At 35.1% G+C, this 16046-nt stretch overlaps 1 protein-coding gene across 1 annotated transcript; it reads left to right on the top strand.

Annotated features, from left to right (window-relative positions):
- Positions 1 to 1498: 1498 nt before the first annotated feature.
- Positions 1499 to 15863, top strand: LOC103998001 (asparagine synthetase [glutamine-hydrolyzing] 2). Its single transcript, XM_009419359.3, has 14 exons — positions 1499 to 1737; positions 3641 to 3779; positions 5888 to 5983; positions 6150 to 6291; positions 7894 to 7989; positions 8171 to 8265; positions 9942 to 10103; positions 10738 to 10818; positions 10936 to 11157; positions 11644 to 11778; positions 12047 to 12127; positions 12225 to 12311; positions 12516 to 12623; positions 15377 to 15863. Exons 1-14 carry the CDS (start codon positions 1658 to 1660, stop codon positions 15626 to 15628), a joined length of 1776 nt encoding a protein of 591 aa, XP_009417634.2. The 5' UTR covers positions 1499 to 1657; the 3' UTR covers positions 15629 to 15863.
- Positions 15864 to 16046: the final 183 nt, after the last annotated feature.

Here is a 16046-nt window from a genome sequence, read left to right as displayed (position 1 = left end):
TGATGATATATAGTGTCCAAGTTCATACATATTGAATCATAACTAACATGTTAATAAAAACCCAAATAACATACATATATTGTCAATACTTAAAGATATAATTTGTGAAATATAACTATTTTCAGTAGCACGGTTCTTTATTGTCAATACTTAATGATATACTTAAGGATACTCAATAGCTCGGTTCTCTATTCATTCGAGCTGGTTTTAAAAAGATATACTTAAAGATTTTAGCTTTATAGTATGTAAATTGTTATTTTTAGTTGATTTTAGGTGATCTAGGGTTTAAATTAAGATCTATTTTTTATATATATTTTGTATGGTTAAGTTAAGATTCTATGACTTATGAAATGATTTCAATACGAGTCTTATAATTTAAATTATAAATCTATCACTTTGAAGCATGCAGAATCCTTTGTTTTTGTTGAAGAAGTTTGTTCCAACTGAATTGATCATCTTACATATATATATATATATATATATATATATATAGGGGATGCTAAAGAAGTTTATGTTATATGATTTGGAGATATTATACACATGAATAAAACTATAGCAACATATACTTACTAAGTCATCACTACCCTATTTTATATGTAAAAATATCAATACTAGGGACGTGAGCATGTGCAAGGTTATACTATATATATATATATATGTGTGTATACTTATACATATACATATATATATATATATATATATATATATATTATATGTTAATATATTTATGTATAAATAAAAATAAATAAATAAAAATATTCTATGTGTATGATGCCATCATATAGGATAAAAGAATCAAAGCCCTAGATACCCTATCTAATAAAATATCTCATCGTGCATGATGCTGTCATTTACGTATCTAATAAAATATTTATGTATCCACCTAGATGCATCATAGCTAGGTAAATTATCTTCCCATGCATCCACAAAAGATGCTCGACATGATCGATACGAACAAGATATCTCTTGGTACATGATACATGTCTCCTCTACACAAGTCTCAAAATAGTCAGATACGTGTGAACCAAAAACATCCAACACTTAATATTTGCTTGGCATATATATATATATATATATATATATATATATATATATATATATATATATATATGTGCAAGTAATCGTTCTCCTACGCTCAATGACGTAAGAATTTATGACATAAATATCCAACTCTCGAATTAGTCATAAAACAAAAATTCTCTCCTTCGCTCAACGACATAATCATTTCAAATGCATCCGACCAAACAAAGAACTTAGACTCGTTCACATAGTGGCCCCACCACCACGGCAGCCGATCATGGAATTACTCTCCGCTTTCGTTTGGGGCTTTGGGTTTATGTAGAAACGCGTCAAACAGTGATTCGCTTCCTCGCTGTTTTGATCATCACAATGGTGTAGCTGATCTGTTTGGCGATCCCCGGATCGGGTCCCAGAGATGCGGGCGATAAGATGCCCTAGACTGGGATTCGTGCCTCTTTTCATCAACGGCTTGGATTTAATTCCTCGGATCCCTTCCGCTGTCTCCGTCCCTCGCTCATATATCGCTCCCGTGATGGGTGGTGGTGGGCGGAGGCGAGCGAGCTGACCGGTCGAATCCTGCTCCTTCTCGTCTCTTTTCGGCGCGCGAAGCCGGTGAGGGAGCGAGAGAACGTTCGCCATGTGTGGAATCTTAGCGGTGCTCGGGTGTGCGGATACCTCGCTTGCCAAGAGATCCCGCATCATCGAGCTCTCTCGGAGGTCCTCTTTTCTCCCACTGAGTCTATTGTCATCTCCCTATTCTCGCCTTCCTGTTTCCGTTCGAAGAATCTTTAAATAATTGCGCAGCATTGTTCGATAGGAAAGGAGGGTGAAATGTCGTTCTTAATGTGTTTAGGATCGATTGTAGGCAGTATGTTCTCTTATTTGTATGTAGTGCGATAAATGGTGTGTTTCTTATCGAGTCCAATATGCATCTATGATTTCCATGTTAGATTTTGCGGAGTCTTGCTCACCTTTACAACGTAGGTTGCAAGTCATTTATTATTCTGTTATAGCTAACATATATATTACATCTTTCTTGATAGAAGTTCACAGCAGTCCCGGGTAAGATTGGATGCTAGGCTCAATTTTATGTTGTCAAAAAAGTATGAGGCTTTTTTCTGGGGAAAAAAATGCGACTGTTATTTCTAAACCAATTGACAATACGATTGGATCGCTTCAATTCTTAATGTGCTCTAAAAGAAAAGAGGAGGAGACAGGGGGGCGTGAGATTTGGGCACGGCTCTCATCTGACATTTTTTATGGTCTTCAAGTGCTATTAATATCTCCGCAGATATTCCATCATATTGTTTGTGTAATAAAGTGCTACAATTAGAAGAGAACATCCATTTTTATGTAGAGCGTTAAAAGGCCAAGTGTTTTTGAAATTTTGTGTGTTAACATGTAGCCTAGATTCCTTCACTATTGGTAAATATTGAGAATCCACAAACATTTGATTCCTACAAGAATTAAATCAATGGTAAAATTTACATAATCAAATTAATATTAAAGGTTCATGATTGAATTTACATTGAGTTATATGGTCAATTAATTTGTTAAAACTTAAAAGTCAAATATCCGGGCACTTCCTTACTAATTGTGTATAGGATAGACCTCCATGGTTATTTTATTTGTTGATAATATTGTTTAGTTAATGAGAGTTTAAGTTGAATTAATTCTAGACTTGGGATATGCAGGGAAACCTTGGCAACTTTTAAATTAAGTAGGACTAACACCAATATTTGAGATATAATTTTAGGAGTATTCAAAGAAGAACTAATGGTATAGTTAAATTGGATGAATAAGAATTTTCAGCAAATAGAAATCTTAGATCTCTTGGATCGATTAATCCACAAGATGGAGAGATTGATGATGATATTGTCCATTTAGAAAAAAATATGTGACTAAAATGGAGAGGGGCATCGGGAGCTTTGTGTGATCACTATTTGCCTTTTGTATACATAAAAAAAAATTGCAAGACAGTTTAGCTCAATGATGCTGTATGGATACGAGTGTTGGGTTGTAAGTAACATGTACAATAACTTATGTTGTTGAGATAAAATTTTGAGGTGGATGTATGAATTTACTAGAAAAGATGACAACGAAAATTCGTTCCTGAATAATTAGGTGTAGTATAGACAAGGGAGAAAATGAAGGGGAATCATTTGATATGATACAAACACATAGTTAAAAGATGTGAGATTTTGTATTAGTGGTGCAAGGATAGATAGAGGGAGATCTAATAGGACCTTAGTAGAAATACTATAAACTAAATTCTTTTAAATTAATTAAGGATATTTTTGGATGATGGAAAAAATAGTATGTAGCCAATCACAAATATTTGGGACAATTATGACTTCTTGTCATGGTTTGAGTGTGGAAAATTTTCAATAAAACATTTTGGAAGGACATTATACGTCATCACATGTGCTTTTCTTGATGACTTTAAAGCATCTTAACATTTGAAGGACTTTTGACATCCCAACAAATTCATTTTTGTTGGATTACAAAATTAGCTTTACTTAAGATCTAATTTCTAGGTTTAAGTATCCATATATCAAGAATCTATGGGCTGTATTAACATGTTTCATCTACATTTCTAACATCATTTACATAAAAATAGGTTGCAGCACAGAGGCCCTGATTGGAGTGGCTTGCATTGTTTCGAAGATTGCTATCTTGCTCACCAACGGTTAGCCATTGTTGACCCTACTTCTGGAGATCAACCACTCTATAATGAAGACAAGTCTATTGTTGTTACGGTTTGTGATTTTGTTCAACCTTTTAACCTTTTGTTCTTTGCAATTCAACCTTTCAACACTGAGATTTATTCGTTTCTTCATCTTACAACCACTTTTCATAATTAGCATATTTAAATGCATTTTCTAATTGCTGGCAATTTGGAATTGTTCTGGTAAGCCAATTCAGAATGTGGGACCCAACACTTTTGAAATGAAAAGGAATTGGTTGGTTTCAGTTGGTAATCGATGAAGATAAGCTGAAAATCAGTCAAGAGTGGTCAACAAATCAGCTTGATATATGACTATAGCGGGAATTGACTTAGTGGGCCACTAATCGGACTGCAAAGATTTGCTGGAAACTGGTTGGAGGCTAGAAGTTGGTCCCTCGAAAATTTGGGACTAGACATGGCCATTCTTGATCCAGTTCTACCAGCTCGAGTGGGAAGAGATGATGGGACATGATCCTCCTACCAGGGTTTTCTCCAATTTAAGGAGGAGAAAAGACATGAAAGACTATTAAGCTATGAATTTTAATTAAGTTTATTGTATAAAGGGGAATATAGCATCGAAGTATTAGGCTGTAGGCTAAAATCCTTTCAGATATGCATATAGCTATCCAAAGAGATTTTGTGAGATCATTCCTTCAGGAAAATTTTATTTCTTTCTAAAATTCCACTTAAAGAGAAATCTGTAACTCTTCAAATATGATTCAGTAGCTAGTCACTTGTCTAGCCAATATAATAAATATCTTAAAACTCTTATACACCAAATGGACTATAACAAGGTCAATGAGGCTTGATTATACTTCCCTAACTTGACTAGGACTCAGTTGGGAAGGCTTTGGTCATTCCATAATAGTTGATTGATGTCATGAAGCATGATCGACAATCAATAATCTACATTGTGTTTGCCTTCATAGAAATTTTAGTCATCAACCTAGCCCTTTTTTTTTTCTAAATAGGATTAACAACCTTGCGGAATTACTGCATGGCAATTAATAGTTCTTTCCTCTTTGGTCTTGTGGACTCTTCATTTCTTATGATGGATAAGAAGTCTCTTGACCAGTTTAGAAATCAAAATATTTGACCACTGCTAGCCTTATTTTGGACTAAATTCAATTCACAACACTTACAATATTAATTAATCATTTTCTTTTAATCTATGGATTTCTACACTACTGTAGCACCAGATGTCAACTTCTTGTCAACTCTCTTAGAAATTTAAGCAAAAACAGCATACCAGCAGTTATTTGGGAGCAATGTTGCATTGACATGGACTAGATAATCCAATGCAGATTGCATATAGTGTGTGATACTGAAATAGATGACATGGAGATATAGGGACATGTAAAAGAAAAATAATCTAAAACAACGAATATGACTTCTATGTTGCAAATTTGTGAGAATTTAAATAATTATAAGTTCAAGGGATCCATTTCTTATATATATATATATATATAGTGTTTAATATTGGAATAATATAATTAAGAAGTAAGATAAGGTTCACACTTTTGGACACATGTATGTTTTTGGACTGTGTAGCATCATCAATGTTTTAAATCTACAGTAATGCTTATAGTTTAAATTGAAACCTTGAAGGAAACCTCCCAAAAATTTTATATATATATGAAATGATTAGGATGGTAAAATGGCACATTAATTTTAGGTGCAAGGTCCAAAGAGACAAATAAGCAAGAAGCAGAAAGAAAACATCCTTTGGTGCATTGCTACCAGGAAACACTTCCCAGTGTAGGGTGTTCTGGTAAAACACAGACATGATTTGGCATGAGGTTTGTGCTGATTAGCACAAGTCCATTATTTTGGTATGGTAAAAAGCCCTGTGCTTATAGCATGACAGTCTACTTTCTGGTCAAACACAGACTGACACAATTGCTATGTGTAAATCTTGTTGAAATTTACAACCTTGTTTGACTTGGAGATGATTTACACATACTAATCGTGTCAGTCTGTGCTGCACATACTTCAAATCCATTATAATTTAAAATTTTAAACCTTGTTGCACCATTTGTTTATTATTCATGAAGCTCACAAGTTAGTGTTTGTACTTATACTGATACATTATACTTCCTGTGTAATTATATCTTGATTTGTTTTGGGCACTATGTCTAGGTGAATGGGGAAATCTACAACCATGAAGAATTGAGAGCAAAGCTTAAATCTCATCAATTCCGGACTGGAAGTGACTGTGAAGTGATTGCTCACCTCGTAAGTTGTAGAAACTGAGATTCTTTTATATTTTTCCTTTTTAGATGTTTTGGATGAGGACCTCAGATTTGACAGTTTTGAGTTGTCTAAAAATCATTAGGTTTAGATCTTCTAATCTGCTAAGGGCTGTTGCTACCAGTATTAATAAACTCTTCCCTTTTATCAGTATGAAGAATACGGAGAAGATTTTGTAGATATGTTGGATGGAATGTTCTCATTTGTTCTTCTTGACACCCGTGATAAAAGTTTCATTGCTGCCCGGGATGCTATTGGCATTACTCCTCTATATGTGGGATGGGGACTTGACGGTATGTGGTAACTTACCGTTGAATTTCTTTTATCACATGTATTATTAAATTTTATGTGTTTAATTTATTTCAAATTAGATTAAAGCTAGTGATTTTCTAGAGATCATTTTTCATTCAGGATTTCCTGATTAATAATATCATGGAGTGTTCCTTAAGGAGGATGCTACAAGTAAACAAGATGAAGATACTCCTGACTTGATAAATATGCAAACTATGGATAAATAATTCAAGTTTCTTACTTTAGTAAAACATGTGACAAATCTATCTATGACGAAGAATTCTGCTTTGCATGCTAGGGTAGACATGATGAGTCTTAACTGGCCCAGGATTCATTGTGAGCCTTATAGTATCCAAATAAGGAGAACTTTATTCCAAAAGTGGGATGAGTCTTTCTTATTATATCATGCTTAAGAATTGCATCCATTATATCACATATTCTGAATTTTCTGGATCCAGATCTGAGAATCTGATTACCTTGTTATGGACATTTACTTAGTTTGATGTTATGTAGACATCAAATATGATTAATGTGGTAATTTGATAATTTAATAAATGATCACTAAGCTAGAAAGCTGCTGAAGAGATGCAGGCACGGAACAGATTAATTTTTTTGCCTGTATCCCTGAGGAAACCAGAGGTATGTAAAACATGAATTGCATGTGCTTGCCATATTGCTTTATGTTGGCTGTGCCATTTAACTGTAGCTTATTGGTTCTAAATATTAGCACATGCCAAGCCACTTGCTTGCATATCACATGACCAGCATGACCTGCTTGGGCTGAGCCAGGATTCTGTGCTGCTGCATGTGTCTGAAATTGGTAGTCACTTTTCTCCTGCAACATCATAAGAGGTTCCTTGGGTAAAAGTTAAGATGCTTTCATATTATTCTAATGTTATAGCATGATTTGGAAGATTAAAGATCCTTTCCTATTCTATTTGAAGCTTTTAAGGTAACTTCACATGCTTAATAAATTTTCTTAAATAAGTTGCGATGGTATGATTGTCGGTGATGTCTTTGTCAGCCTGACTCGGTCCTAGGCCGTCTGCACAAGTGTCCAAAGATGGTCAAGAGGGTGATTCCAGTGTTCGCTGAGGAGTTGACTTGCAAGAGGGCCGAAGTCAGGTGGGGTGCCTGACCTGGCCCTCTGACTCTTAAGTTAGGACTAAGGTGGAAAGTGGACTCATGGGTGAATAGTAATTGACCTTGATAACAATAAATTAATGAGTTTTATAGCAAGCTGGGTCCAAAGGAATATTCTGCGGAATGGGCAGAGTATTCCTTTTTGGGTTCATCATTATTGCTGTGCTCAGGTGGCTGCCACGTTGTTTGGGTCCCGCCTCTGGTGCTGACGAGGTAACCACATGGCGAGCTGTGGCTGGGGGGTGAACTTTCCCCCCATCAAGTTGCTTTATGATGCTTTTAAGAAACAAATGTTTCTTAATCTGTTTGGAGCTTTAACCTTGTAATCTATTTATATAATAACCATTTATAGCTATGAGATTGTCAATGGAAAATTTTGGTTGGATTTTGCACCAAGTAAATATCATCTGTATGATATTTGGAATTGCTTCAATTAATGTTCAGTGTTGGTTCTTTGGCAGGATCTGTTTGGTTTGCTTCAGAAATGAAAGCTTTGAGTGATGACTGTGAACGATTTGTCTCATTTCTACCTGGGCATATCTATTCTAGCAAAAAAGGTTGGTTTACTTCTTGGACAGTTAAAAGAAAGTAATTGTTACAATATGATTAATTCTGAAAGTTCTGGATGTGAGATTTAAGTTATTGGGAATAAAAAAAAGTTATTGGGATAGGGTATAGTCATTTATATGACATATGATGTGATATCTTTCATGATCATGAATTTAAAATATTCTTCAGGTGGTCTACGGAGGTGGTACAACCCCCCATGGTTTTCAGAATGCACACCGTCAGCTCCTTATGATGCTCTAGCTCTACGTGAGGCCTTTGAGAAGGCATGTGCTGACTCTCTTCTGTTCATTTTATATTATCAATGTCCTCTAGTCCTCAAATTTTTGACTTGGAAACTGTCAGGCTTTCTCATAAATTTTGAAATATATATTTTACACTCCTGCATTATAGTTTCTTGTGTTGTTAACCAAATGACTTGCAATGAATGCTTATGTTAGCTTTTTTTATCCATTGAATTGGAATGTTCTCCTCCAACCCCCCTCAGGGTTATATGTTACCAAGCTATATAATATATCTGTATTCGGTAAAAAAGCTGTGATGATCTAGTTGCCCTTGAAAAACCCAACAATACCAAATTGGATATTACCCTGCTATAGTGTAATGCCCCAGCTCCAGCTAGAAGGCATGAGCGGGACAATGCTGCGATCTCATAAATTATTCTATGATCATGCATGGGTTAACCTGAATAAATAACTTACATGACAAATTTATTATATATTTTGAAATTATAATGAATTAACTCACAGGACATCCGTAACCCATAAAACCCAGTGTAATAGTATAAATGGTCTCTTTGGGATGCCAACTTGCAACTTGGCACAAGTGATCTCTTCCAAAGGTTGAACACACTGCTTATCATCTAATGCCATTTCATTAGTTGCCATATCATCATCCTACCACTATTTCCAATATTGGTTGCCTAACACTGCAACTGTGCTAACTCATTAGTCCACGTCACTGCAAGAATTATTGAGTCTGTTGATGAACATAATTTTGATGGTACATCATTACATTTCAAGTCATTAACCATGAAGGTTCATTTAAGTCCATATTATTGCTTTAGTGGTGCAGTAAGATAGAAAAAAAGCCTAAATAAATATTTGCCATTTGTTGAAGATCTGCTGTACCATGTCAGAATCACCATCATGTCTAATAGGCTTGGGGCTAGTAATTCAGACTTAATAGAACATTTGTGACATTACATCTTTTTTTCCTTTAAGTAAAAAGTAGATGAGCAGCCACCAAAAAATTGGTGTTTAAATGCTGAATTCCAAAAAGATGCTGAATGGATCTGTTCCATGCAGGATTTGACAGTTTAATTAATTGGTAGGTACGATTTATTGTATGGTTCCATATAAGCCTTTTGATGCAACAAAACCAGGATTTCCTATTAACTATTATTGTGGATTTTTACACAAGGATGCCTTTCCTGCCCTAAAAATTCTAACTGGATTTATATTCTTTAAAATATTGTGGAATCATTTATCAACCAAGTATCTTTATGTGACACTATCATATTTTTAACAGAACCAGGGACTGATTTTGGAGAGAACTTGTGTTTTAAGCATCACATGCAAATGTTGCTCTGATGTGTAAAAGTTAAATAATAAATATAGCATAAAGTAAATTATGATGGATTTACATGTGTGTTGTAGCCATGACCTTTTTGTTAACAGTGATCAGGATACATAATAGTTCTTGATACCCATCCTTAATATGGTGACAATATTTCATGTACACTATTATCACTTTTGCGACTTCTTTGGTACACTTTTATCTGTTCCTGATCATGTGTTTCTTGTTGTGAAAGTAAATAAGTCAATTCATTATGTTATTTTTTGTATTATTTCATTAACAAAACAAAGGCATGCTTCTGCTGTTGTCACCTGTCTTTTTTGCATAAATCATATTCATTATCCTGTCTTTCATATGCTTCTAGGCTGTTGTCAAAAGGCTCATGACGGATGTGCCATTTGGTGTGCTCTTGTCTGGTGGGCTTGATTCATCACTTGTTGCTGCAGTTGCTTTGAGGCACTTGGCGAAAGCAAAAGTTGCTAGACAGTGGGGATCTCAGCTACATTCTTTCTGCATTGGCTTGAAGGTCACATTTTTTTGTTGTTATAATTTATTTGTTCACGTGATATGTCTCAAGTTGGGCATTGACTGCATAAAATGCCCGGAGATACTTTTGCAGACTATGTCTGGAAATAACAACTACAAGCAAAGCACAGTGCAGTGGTTTTAGATGATTTTATGACTTTGAGGAAATTTTTTGGTTTAAGATGATCACCAAATCTCTTTAGTAATATATGTAGTTAGGATCATGCTTTGCATGGATCGACTTGGTGCATGTCAATACCTTTATAGCAAGTATGTTTTAATCCATGTTGACACATGTGGATTGGCACAACGATATTTGTTTTGTAAGTTTTCCCTTGATCAAGAGTAAAGCTATTTCTTGTGTAGCAAGAAGAAAAGAGTAGATTTTGTCTTCAAAATTTTATTTTCTATATTTTCAAAGCATTAGAAAATGAAGTCTAATAACCTTCAGTCTGTTAAAGAATTGCAATAAAAAAAATCATTGAACATTTCTTTGTGTTAATCTACTACTCTTTATGTATGCAAGGAAAAAGATGATTCGACATGTTTTAGGCTTTGACTTGGCATTGTATTATGATTTTGACTTATATGTTACTGTTGATAGTGTATTCATCACAGTCATGATTTTTGTGCAGGGTTCTCCTGATCTTAAAGCTGCTAGAGAAGTTGCAGATTATCTTGGCACTTTCCATCATGAATTTCATTTCACAGTGCAGGTAATATTGTTGATTTTCTTTAGAATAGAAGCATATGGCACATGTAATGATGTTCTGTAGATTCAGTTATTTTTTCATATCGGGAGGGTATTGATGCAAATTATTTTCTTGTATTAGGAGGGTATTGATGCACTTGCAGAAGTCATTTACCACATTGAGACATACGATGTGACGACAATTAGGGCCAGTACCCCAATGTTTTTAATGTCTCGTAAAATTAAGTCTTTAGGGGTGAAGATGGTTCTTTCAGGGGAAGGCTCTGATGAAATATTTGGAGGATACCTGTATTTTCATAAAGCACCAAACAAAGAAGAGTTTCATTCGGAAACATGTCGAAAGGTATGCTGAAAACCCCACAACCCTTTGAGCAGTTATAGGAAGATCTTTCATTCTGTTTGTGAGTTAATATATAATAATGTGGTTAGTTAATTCAATTTTGTGCTACTTTTTCACACAAATGACACTTTTAATTGCTATTTCTTGAAAATAATATAAAAATACTTGTAGGTTCAGATGTTATTCTCCTAGTATTGTTTGATGTGTAGCCCAGAGACATGAGATCAATTATTCTCAATGTTTTGTTGTATACTCTCAAGATGCTTTTCTCCAGTTGGTATATGTTCATGTTTCTTGTTTTCACAAGTATTCCAACCCAGTTGCTATAGGTACTGCATATAGAATTTGTTATGTAAAGTGGTTATTAGTTGTTACCTTTTTTTTCCTATGTTTGGTTTATATTTCATATTTATGAGTGAGTAAAATGCTTATTGATGTAACCTTCTTTTCTGTTTATAAATTTATGAACAAAGTCTTTTATGATTTTAGATTAAAGCTCTTCATTTATATGATTGCCTGAGGGCCAACAAATCAACATCAGCCTGGGGCGTGGAGGCTCGTGTTCCTTTTCTGGACAAGCAATTTATTGACATAGCAATGGACATTGATCCTGAATGGAAAATGGTGGGTAAGCCAACCTAGTTTATAATTTTGCACCATATACTTCTTACAAGACAAGTTCGTGTAGACAATTTAACTTAGCCCAAATTAAATATATTTAAGAACTCAAGTTCTTGTGGTAATAATGCAATATTTATTTCTGGGTCTATAGACATTTATTTTTACTTAATTTACATTGCATTATCATTTAAACTTTGGGCGAAGTGTCTTTTTTTAAGAAGAGAATAGTAAGCAAGCTTATACGTAAGTGACATCTGTATTGCTTATACAGATTAGACGTGATCTTGGTCGAATTGAGAAGTGGGTCCTGCGCAATGCATTTGATGATGATCAAAATCCTTATTTGCCAAAGGTTATGGATCTTTTGAATTTAGATTTGAAGACCACGTGATTTTAATTTATGAATAAATACCTGATCTGACAGCTCCATTATCTGTTTCCATATACAGCACATCCTGTACAGGCAGAAGGAGCAATTTAGTGATGGAGTGGGTTATGGCTGGATTGATGGCTTGAAGGACCATGCAAATGAACATGTATTTTTTTTCTTAGCTTGAGAAGATAATCATCAACCAAAACTCTTGCAAAATCTTGCATGACATTTTTGATATTTTCATAAAATATTGGTTACCTTGTTAATTGTAACCTTGTATTTTTTAATGTATTTTCTGTTGGTTAGCATTTTATTCTTTTAGTGATCACTTCTCTCTGCATCTCAATTTTTATTTCCTAATGACCAGGTTTCAGATGCCATGCTGATGAATGCAAGCTTTGTTTATCCTGAGAATACTCCTACAACAAAAGAGGCATACTACTACCGGTCAATATTTGAAAGATTCTTTCCGAAGGTAAAAAAGCTTCTATGTACTTCGAGATTTTTGGATTTGACATATTTAGTTACTTTAATTGGCAAAGCCTTTCTTTCCACTTTGTTCTATAATCTATATGTCTCCTTATATTCTAAACTTTAAGCTTGCAGCTTTTTTATCTTGTCTGAACTCCTTTCAGCACATAGCAGGTAATAGAAATCATCAGTAAATTATTGATCTTTCATGAAGTAATTATCTATATATTAATAATTGATTGACTGCATTATTTAGCTACACAAATGTTAGCAACCAATTGCATGCTTTTTCATGAGTATTGATGAAGGAAGTGAAAGCTTTCCAAAGGATCAACTAGTCTAAATATTGTTATCAAATTCATGACTAAAGGAATTGCAGTGCAAGAGTGACTGTCTTGGTTTATTGGGTCAACGTTTACATCTTCCCCATGGTGTGCCTTAGGTGTCTGCCTTGTCACGAGCCTTTTAAAATTGCACAGATGCCTAAGAAATGGATATATTATTGTTAGATTTGTATTCAAATTCTGCTAGTAAATTTCAGAACGACATGGCATAACAAGAAAATTAGTTTTATTTGTGAAATAAGTCAAAAGTTATTCGGGCCATATGAGAAACAATGATAGAGAATAAATTTTCATGTTGAGAAGGGGCTTGAACATATTGTGCTACATTCCATTGTCCTCTTTCCTTTTCTTTTCAAGTTTCTTTCTCAGTAATCTTTTCTTCCCTTTTCCCTCCTCTTATGCCTTTGCTCCTTTTCTGCTTTATTCTGCTACTACTGTCCCCCTTCTATTTGTTCTCCTTTGCTAATTTTGTCCTTTTTGTGTACTCTGGCTGTTATTGTCATTCTTTCTTTGTAATTGCTCTTTTTCCGAGTTCAGAATGTAGCTTTGCGACTGGAGTTGTTGCTCCTTTTTGTCCTGTTACTGCCCCCTTCTCCCTCCTCACCTCATTGCCTCTGCCTTTGATTCTCTTTCCTTTACACATTTGTTCTCTCGAGTCCTTCAATTGTCATCGATGCAACTTCTCTCCAGTCTTGGTTACTTTCTACTACATGAGTATCTTTTTAAGATTATCATCTATATTAAGACAAATTTTTTTGGTCATTCCCAAGTTTAGACCTGTACTTGAGTGAAACATTCTTCTACAGTCCTCATGATGCCTAGAGGACGAGGCTCCCTCATGAATTAAGGTATTGCAGTCAGAATTGTCAAACACTATGAGTAGACAAGATCATGTGGACCAATCATTTTGACACTCTTTGACTGGTATAGTATATTATGATGGTCACTTTGAGTTTCAAATTCAAGTGCCATTCACCCTGGATGATCACTAAGTCCATTGAACTTTTTGTCATTGTTGGTGAATTTCTTGAATTGTTGTGCCAACCAACAACTGCTAATTATTTTGCTTTTCTCAATTGCAAGTCAAAATGGAATGTCAGGCATTTTGCAAATTGAATGTATAAATAGCTCATCTGGGAGATTTTTTTTAAAATTCTAATCATGCCAACCATCACAACTAGATACCTGCTGACCTTGTGCTGAATGTCACAACCTGTTTATGTGTCAGCTTATTGGCATGTCAATTCTTTGTCACAAGTATTGCATGCCTGCACTATGCAGCTTGTTATTTGGCATATACGTATCTTGGTCTGCCCTGCTTTGACTGTGCTACCAAATTTAAATTTACATTCTCATTATTTGGCATGTAGCATGGTTTGTGCTGCCTTGATTGTGGTATGACATCCTAGATCACATGGTAAGGTGTGTCCATTATGTAAATAGGTGGATTTAGCTCTATATCAGTCAGGAGCACTTATATATCATGGCCCTTCTTCATTTAGAGTCTGCAATGGCAAGTTGTGATTTTGTTATGCTTGGTTGTCTACTTTTATAATCATCAGTCATGAACAGAAGCAAGTGCTGCAATCTGAAATTGAAACTGATTCAGTTGGGTAAACATCCACGGTCTATATGATCAGTCATTTTTATCAACAAAAGTGAGATCTAATTTTGTATCATACCAACCTCACAGTGAGTCAATCTGCAAACTGTAGCTGCAAGATATGTCTTGCCATGATAAGGAGTTGATTTGAACTGGTTCTTCAGTACGTGGTCCACATATAGCCAGATTTGATTGTAAATTTATGTGATACCTTGCTTCATACTTAACTAAGAGGATGACACACACAACAGTGTTCTCTCACTGTTGCATGGGGATTAATCTGCACTAGTTCCTCGTCTCAGTTACTTTTTAGGCAAGTAATCTATGAATATTTTGCTTTTACTATTTAGGTATTATGTAGTGCATCTTTCTTCTGATCCTCCTTCATAGGTGTTGTTGAGTTTGAGAATTTTGCAGGCTTTTCTTTTATTAGAATGGTGAGTTTAGGTCTATGGTCATCCAACTCCTGTGATGTTCTACTTGACTGTAGTGTTGATGCAGTAAAAAGAGTATCAACCCAATCTACGTGAGGTCAATTAAGAATCGTGGTCATCCAACTCCTGTGATGTCCTACTTGAATGTAGTGTTGATGCAGTAAAAAGAGTATCAACCCAATCCATGTGAGGCCAATTAAGAATAATTCACTAGTGTCACTGATAACAATTATTTTGAAGATCACAGTTGTTCTGCTGTTGATTACATTTATCTTAGAATAAAGAAGTATCAGTTGGAGTATTGCATATTTTTGTCAGCTCTTTTTCAGATGGATTTGATTTTGGAAACTTCTTACCAACTTATTTTCCCCCAAAGAATGCTGCTAGGTCAACTGTACCTGGAGGGCCAAGTGTGGCATGCAGTACTGCAAAAGCAGTAGAGTGGGATGCAGCATGGTCTAAGAATCCCGATCCATCTGGCCGTGCTGCACTTGGGGTTCATGATGCTGCTTATCAGGAGGCACCAGAGAAACCCTTGGCTACTGAAAATTCCAGTTCAGTGGATGGCCACCTTCAAAAGTTACAAGATGCTATGGTGGAGGCAACTGCAACAGCTACTGCTCTCTGATATTTCTCATTCTGCCTCTTCAGTTAAATGGAATTTCACTGGAGCAAGTGTTTGAAGTGGAAAAATACCAGGCTTGTTAGCTTGCTGATTAGAACCGTGTTTATCCTCAATGGAACCAAATTTCTGGTTATTGTAGTTTATGTTTTCTTCTGTTTACAGATATGGCTCGTTAACTATTTTATTAGTCAAAACATTTTGCCAACAGCAATAGTTAACTTACCATCCTCACTCTTCAGCTTTCTTCCTTTAAACTGTCAGATGACAGGTTAGTAATTTTGTATACCGATATCGGTCCATACCGAGAATGTCTGGGGTGTTGGTACATTGGTGTACATCTATATTGTGTGATCATACTGTCCAAGTTTTACCTTGATCTGCATATTGATAAGTTGTCGATGCTGTATTGTATTGTAAACCG

Source organism: Musa acuminata, chromosome BXJ2-9, assembly GCF_036884655.1.
Source record: "Musa acuminata AAA Group cultivar baxijiao chromosome BXJ2-9, Cavendish_Baxijiao_AAA, whole genome shotgun sequence".
Lineage (NCBI taxonomy): Eukaryota > Viridiplantae > Streptophyta > Magnoliopsida > Zingiberales > Musaceae > Musa > Musa acuminata.
This window is presented reverse-complemented; position numbering and strand designations above follow the sequence as displayed.